This window comes from Cyprinodon variegatus, unplaced genomic scaffold (assembly GCF_000732505.1).
Source record: "Cyprinodon variegatus isolate N-32 unplaced genomic scaffold, C_variegatus-1.0 Scaffold1115, whole genome shotgun sequence".
Classification (NCBI taxonomy): Eukaryota; Metazoa; Chordata; class Actinopteri; order Cyprinodontiformes; family Cyprinodontidae; genus Cyprinodon; species Cyprinodon variegatus.
The window spans coordinates 233,983-241,504 of NW_015151568.1; the positions used below are offsets into that span (position 1 = coordinate 233,983).

The 7,522-nt window shown below is 39.6% G+C and overlaps 1 protein-coding gene across 1 annotated transcript in view; it reads left to right on the plus strand.

The window, feature by feature from the left end:
- The window catches only part of LOC107101576 (cingulin-like protein 1), a 13,546-nt gene that overhangs the window by 1,292 nt on the left and 4,732 nt on the right, over positions 1 to 7,522 (plus strand). The window contains exons 2-3 of the mRNA XM_015400529.1: positions 3,638 to 4,552; positions 4,625 to 4,719. Of these exons, the coding sequence (XP_015256015.1) occupies positions 3,671 to 4,552; positions 4,625 to 4,719 (977 nt within the window). The 5' untranslated portion in view covers positions 3,638 to 3,670. The remainder of the gene's footprint in view (positions 1 to 3,637; positions 4,553 to 4,624; positions 4,720 to 7,522) is intronic.

Sequence of the window (7,522 nt, forward strand, 5' to 3'; positions counted from 1 at the left end):
AAACTGAAATAAAATTTAAAAATCAGTTAACTTTCTTTTTTTTTCAGTGGCCCTAATCCTCTTCCGTAGTCTGAGCTGCTTAGATCCTTATAACTCTGACCCCTTCCCCCCCATTCCCATTATTTTCTGTCCTCTGATGCCTTTTTCTGAGTTAATAGCTTTATTTTGCTGGACTGTAAACCTCAGTCATGATTTATTGTGTGTTTTAAATGTTATAGTAATTCTGCAAAAAAAAGCCCAAAAACTTTTAGTTTAAATTGAAATCCCCTGAAAAGTTGGAGAAGATTCTCAGTCATTTAGCTCATAGTCATTCCATAGAAATTAAAAAACAATCCTCTGGACTTTGTTTTAAAGTTTGAAGACGTTTCTCTTCCATCCAGGAAGCTTTTTTAATTTAAAAATGTCAGAAATAGTGTTGAGTTTTACTGTAAACTGTTTTTGTTTTCAAAATAAAAAACAGGCTTTGTTGGGCTGCTGTAGAAAACCTGGAAGTCAACACTATTCCTGAAATGTTGGATTAAAAATCTTCCTGGATGGAAGAGAAACGTCTTCAAACTTGGAAACAAAATCCAGTGGATTGTTTTTAATTTTCTTTTTTGGAATCCCCTGATAAAACGTAAAAGAGACCCAGAGATTGGGATACATTTTTTCAGTGCATGTCTTTTCCTACAGTATAATAATCTGACCTAAATCGACCTGTTAATGCATCAAAATGTCTTCAGTCCCGTTAATCTTTGACACAGAAAAGCATCTAGATTCCTGAAAAGCTTCTGAAATCGACAGTTCAATTAAAATCAACTCATAAATGCAAAAGAAACCAGACAGTTCACATAATTTAGGCCTTTTATTTGTATTTTTTTGGTGTAAAAGAAGTTATTTGTGAAAAACTAATGAAGTACAGGGAAAAAAGTTACTAATCCTGACAACAGAAGATAAAGTTTGGCATTTAAAGTGATTTGTGAAGCTGAGCAGACAGTTTGCAGTCAAACATCGCTGATTGTTGACGGTGATCTAAGCTTTTCAGATGATTATTGTTATTCTCATCTCACCTTAGCAATCTCCTGATGTGAAATCAAGCCAAAAGAAAACGATGATGACATGTGACTCTGGTACAGACTGCACTGCTTTAAGAAGCAGGTTTGGATTGCAGGCCAAGGTAGCAATCACACGTTTAACTTTGAGACCAGGGATAAAGAGCTGCTCATACGGGAGGCAATGCACTCAAAGGTTTTACATCCAAATGGGATTTCTGCTTAAACTGCTGTAACATTTCTGCTAAATCATATTTTGGGACATAATTGTAAAAAGTTTGAGTGCTTTGCCTTTATTGGGTTCTTTTTCATTTTGGTTAGATTTTTCTTGAATGTTTTCTTCCAGCTTTATTTCTCAGCTGATTTTCATTCAGGCTCGTTTTTCCTGTTTTATCATCCCCAGTAACCCTTATTGTGCCTTCAGATGAACATTTCACCACCTTTACACTCAACCCTGCTCTCCTTCCTCTTAGTTTAAGTCCCTGGCAGCCATCTCTGGCTGCCAGGGACTTAAACTAAGTGGAAGGAGAGCAAAAGTACTCACTTTCCGTACTTGAGTAAAAGTACAGATACTTGTGTTAAAAAATACTCTGGTAAAAGTGGAAGTACTGATTAAACTTCTTTACTCAAGTAAAAGTAACAAAGTACAGGCTTGTAAATGTACTTAAAGTATAAAAGTAAAAGTAGAAACCACTTTTTTCATGCCGTTGCCTACATTTTAAATGGATGTCTGCCAATAGGACTAGATCTCCGTTGTGTTCATTTTCAATCATCTCGTCGTCCATGCTACTATGCTAACGCCACCGCCACCAAGCTGCATTGATTTGCCGCCAATGAATACCGCCGAATCTGTCGATTCATCTTGTAGCGGTGCGTCAAATGCAACGTAGATTCCCATCCAATTAGATTGAATTTGGTATTGATGACGTGAAAAATAATAACGGTAACTCCATTGAAATGATTCAAAACTAAAGTAACGAGACAATTTTTTAAAATGTAAGGAGTAGAAAGTACAGATATTTGTGTAAAAATGTAAGGAGTAGAAGTAAAAAGTCGCCATAAAAATAAGTAGTAAAGTAAAGTAAAAATATCAGAAAAATCTACTTGAGTACAGTAACAAAGTATTTGTACTTTTTTACTTCCTATCTCTACTGGCAGCATCAGCATTTTAATGTATTTTAATAAACAGGTGTCTAGTTGTAAACAAAGTGGGGCTTAACAATGAACTGCAAGGACAAGCATAAAGAATCTGATATTTTTACAAATAGAAATCTGAAAAAAGTAGTTTGTGCTTCTTTTATCTGATTCTAGGGCGACAGTGGCGTTGGATGTAGGAGTTTGCCATGAAATCGAAGGGTTGACAGTTCAAGCCTCGACTCCGACTTTCAGTGTCGTTGTGTCCTTGGGCAAAACACTTCACCTGCATCGTCTACTGATGGTGGTCAGAGGGCCCGGTGCCACCATCAGTGTGAATGAATGTAGTGTAAAGCGCTTTGGTCAAGTCTCCTAACTTGAATAAAGGCGCTATATAAGTACAGGACATTTACCATTCTATCAGGTACCTTTAAATAAAATCCAAAGCATCTAGCTTCTAAGGTTGTCTAATTTGTAAATATTGATCGTATATCAGGCGTCAGGTGAGAAGAAGGCAGGTCAAAGAAAACAAATCAGACAGGTTAGGGAGGAACAAAATGAAGAAGTTTAAAGCAGTTCAGAAAGAAAACATGCTGAGCTTTAAATGTCAGCTGCAAACCTATAGATCCACCCGTGTGACTAAAGATCAGTAATCAGAGAAGGAGCCTGTAACTCTTGTAACTAACAACCTAGACACAGTAGAGGTTGCATCATGCTGAGGGATTATTTTTTAGGACAGAGGAGCTCTATAGAAAATGATTGTTGGGGAATACAGATGGTGGAGTGTGAAAGAAAAGTTGTTGGATGCTGCATACGTCTGAAGATTTGGGTCGAGATTTTCCTTCTAACTGGAAAACAATCCTACACCATATTTTTTCTGCAGGCTTTATGCATTTCAGCTTTATTTTATAATCTTTTCTTTCTGCCTTTTGCTTTAAAGTACTGGATATATTTCCTGATCATTTTCCCTCCTGCCTGCTTCATGCTGCTTTTAGGTTTTTCCTTTTCAACGTTGTGCAGGACGAGGCTCTTTAAATGACACTATATTGTTCACAACACAACGCCTCCTCTGTTGGAGTGTTTCTGCCTCATAGTGCTGCATTTGTGGACAAACGTTTTCCCAAAGCGTTATCCCATGAAGTGGATGACGACACCTCGGTGTCCCCGGCCAGTCGTAGTCGTCATGCGGCCGGTTCATCTGGAGCTCTACAATAGTGTCCTGTGGTTCGCACACAGAGGGGGGCTGTTTTCATTGCACAGCAATATCAGGGCTTCAGTCTTTCTGTTGGCCGGGTGCAGCTGGAGCAGATCTCCCAGCATGTCTGCTTCGGCGCACCGCGGGCCTCTCACACTACTCCACTGTTTTGTAAACAGCTTGCTTAGCTGTACCAGCCTGATGCATCAGTTTTCAAACCACTCTCCCATGCAATGCCAGCCTCTGCCTCACATGCACACTTGTATTATCCCAACAGGTTATCTGTGAGTCCATCTGAGACAGCAGCAGGATGGAGTCCTACAGACTCAGCGGCTCTTCAGACGTCCAGATGCAGAGAGGCTATGTGCTACAGCACAGTCCTGGAGCCAGCAGCCAAGAGAACCTGTTTGGGGTGAGAGTTCAGGTGCAGGGCATCAAAGGTCAGCCTTATGTGGTTCTAAACACTGCTGGTCAGGAGAGCCACAAGGATGTATCTGTCATAACTCACCAGGCGGGTTACAAACCAGGCACGGTGAGGAGGTCTGTGGAGGAGCCACAGAGGAGGCCAAACTCCTCCGGGTTTCATTATCAGAGCCACTCTGAGATCTTCAGGCCGTATGAGCCGGAATACGATAACCATAACCCCCCCAGATCTGGCCACACCTCCCTGTCCACTGAGACGGCACAGACTGCCAAACCCAGGATCCCTCTGCCTGCCGAGGGCCCCGCCGAAGACCCAGCTGAGTTCAACCACATGCCAGAAGGACACAGCGCTCCACTGTCCCCAAAGTCAGTGGACACTGACTCCATCATGTCTGTGGGCAGGCTAATCAGCCAGTTCAACAGCAGCCTGCAGAGGGGGAGAGGGCCGAGGAACAGAGTGGACCCAGAGGCCTGTCGACGGTCCCGCAGCGTGGAAAGCAGTCGAACCTTAAGTTCTTCCTCATCGCATTTATCCAGCAGAGCTTCTTCCCTAAAGGGATCCAGAGGGGAAACCCCAGCTGGTATTTACCCCCCCGGATCCGCCAGGGCTCGGCTCCTTGGTGGAGAATCTGCTCGGGCAAACAGAGAGGAGAGCAAGATCAGCAAAGGACAACAAGGGACAGAGACAGTAACGCTGTCCAACAGGACAGAGAAACCAACTGTCTCCAGGCCAACGACAGAGCAAACATCTGATGAAAGAGACACACAGGTAAGGAGTTTATCCAGGAACAGAATAGTTCTTTAAAAGTTAGTATTTATTGGCTGTATGTTCTCTAACCAGGTTACTCCTGATCTTCTGAAAGGACAGCAAGAGCTCTCAGCAGATCCACCAGAAGAAGCAACAAAGCAAATACTCTTCACTTGTCTGAAGAACGGGTGAGTGCAGCCAGGTTTCCGTGAGTAGAACTGATCAGACGACATTTCATCTCGTTATTTAGGTTCTTCAGTCACTGCGACTACAGAGAAAGACGAGGTCGGATCAATGCTGTCTCACTTTATTACAACATGGAGGTTTTAGATGACAATAAAGTTTGTCTGAGTCTTAGAGAAACAAAGTAGAAACAGGGAAACGTACGGAGCTCTGGCGATGTAGCTATTGAAATATTTTACATTTTGTTACGTTACAATCTGCACAGCGCTTTAAAGGGACAAAACCAACATGTTTTCAATCCAATTTCAACTCAGTTTATTTCTATAGCGCCAATTTACAACACATTAGTACAGAAGAGGATTAGGGCCACTAAAAAAAAAAAAAAAAAAGTTAACAGATTTTTACATTTTATTTCAGTTTAACATGGGAAAAAAGTCAGAATTCTGACTTTAATCTCAGAATTCTGAAATTAAAGTCAGCATTCTAACATTTTTGTCAGAATTCTGACTTTTTTCCCATGTTAAACTGAAATAAAATGAAAAAAAATCTGTTAACTTTTTTTTTTCCAGTGGCCCTAATCCTCTTCCGTACATTAGTGTTAATTTTAGCAGCCATTTTTTAATTTAGTTTCAGTTTTAATTCAGTTTAAGCATCGCTTGTTAGTTTTTATCACATTTAGTCGACATCATCCCATTTTTATTTAGTCTAGTTTTAGTCGACTATAAGTCGAGCATTTTAGTCTTTATTTTAGTCCAAGAAAACGAAAACAAAAAAAGATTTTAGTCAACAAAAACCGTCAACATTTTAGTCTAGTTTTAGTCAGGACATAATTTTAACCTTTTACTTTTTTGTCAGCAGATAATATTTAAAATTTCCTAAAATGATTTCACATTTCAACATTTTCTCATCTTTTTGATAAAAAAAAACACAATTTTAAGGAACACACGCAGACATGGAAGATGTTCTGACAATATTTGCATATTTATTATGAACATTGTTAAGGTTCAAAGACACAAACACTAATGCTTGCATTAAAACAAATAAAATACACCTGACAAAGGAAACAAATAAAATAAAGTGTCTTATGAACTTAACACAAGTGCTGGCTGTTTAAAGCTAGTTCACATAGAATAATAAAATAAATAGATTTGAGATCAATGTTGTGGAAAAAAAAAACTTCAGCTGATACAACAAAAGTGCTTTCCTACGGAAGAGGATTTGGGCCACTAAAAAAAAAAAGTTAACTGATTTTAAAATTTTATTTCAGTTTAACATGGGAAAAAAGTCAGAATTCTGAGATTAAAGTCGGAATTCTGACTTTTTTCTCAGAATTCTGACTTTAATCTCAGAATTCTGACTTAATTCTGAAAATAAAAAAGTCAGAATTCTGAGAAAAAAGTCAGAATTCTGACTTTTTTCTCAGAATTCTGACTTTTTTTCCCATACTAAACTGAAATAAAATGTAAACATCAGTTAACTTTTTTTTTTTTTCCCACTGGCACTAATCTTCTTCCGTACTTTCCTGCCAGCTAGTTCACATGGAATATAAAGGTAGAGTATTTAAGGTGAAACAAGGCATAGCTTGCTAGTCCTGAGCGTCAGCTTTGTATTTGCTGTGGGAAATAAAGGAAGCTTGTATAGCTGGCCTGTCATTGTTTCTGGTAGGTTGTTGGTGGTGGTTTATCTTCAATCTGGAACAGAAATAAATAAAATGTCATGATAGATAAAAAGCATAACAGGAATTCTAAGAGTATAAGTAGCATATAGGTCTGTTTTTTTCCTATTTTTTTCCTATTTCCTTTTTGGTTCCTTACCGGGTTGTTTGTCTGACCGCCATTGTGGAAAGCGACTCGTGAAGTTGGACCAGCTAGAAGAGCGAGGTGCGCGAAAACGCTTGGACCCTTTTTCCACCTGGATCCCCGCTCTTTTTGGCCCTCATGTCCCTCCATATCTAGACCCACAGCTAGTTCCTGATTGTCCCTCTTGCTATGTGGAGTGGAATAACAGCGCAGACCACGCTTCAATATTGGGCATAAACCAAAAATATCTGCGACAAGCTCACTGCGACACACTGCTGCAGGCCTTTAGCATGCTTTTAGTAACAGTGGAGAGGAAAAACTCCCTTTTAACAGGGTTCAAGGAGACAGAAGCAGAGATAGAAAAGGCAACTGTTAAAGGCGTCCCTGTCCAGGAAACGCACGGCCAGGCAGACGAGCTCCGAGCCAGCTCCATGTCTTCCACTATTATGCACTGTGTTGGTCTGTCACATAAAAACACATAAAAAAAGGACATTTTTCTAGTCTGTAAAAATAGCTTTGCAAGGAACTGTACACGTGTTTGTTCAAATGCACTAAAATACACTCAACACCACCTCTAAAGTACACTAAATGACAAGGTTAACCTTTTTGTTTTACGGTTAAAAAAAAAAACTGGTGTGTGGGAGGATTTCACGGGAATTTATGTCAAACTGGTTTTAGAGACGCCTGACTTTGTTTAGCCAACAGCACTAAGAAATTAGACTCTGGATGTTTTATGAAAATATTATCGTCAAGAAGAAATGACAGAAGTCCCACAGTCTGGTGGAAGAAACCTTTATGTGATAGAAGGCAGAGGAAGAGGTGTCATGGTAGGGGCCTGCTTCTGGGCTGAGGTCATTTCCTGCTGCTGGTGGAACAACAAGTTCATGAGAGTTCAGGAGGCTGATTGTTAGAGAAAAGCAACGACTGTTTGAGGTTCATAAAGATAAACCCATCTAGATCTTCCTTTTTTAAAATTGTATTTATTTATTTTATTTTATTTTATTTTATT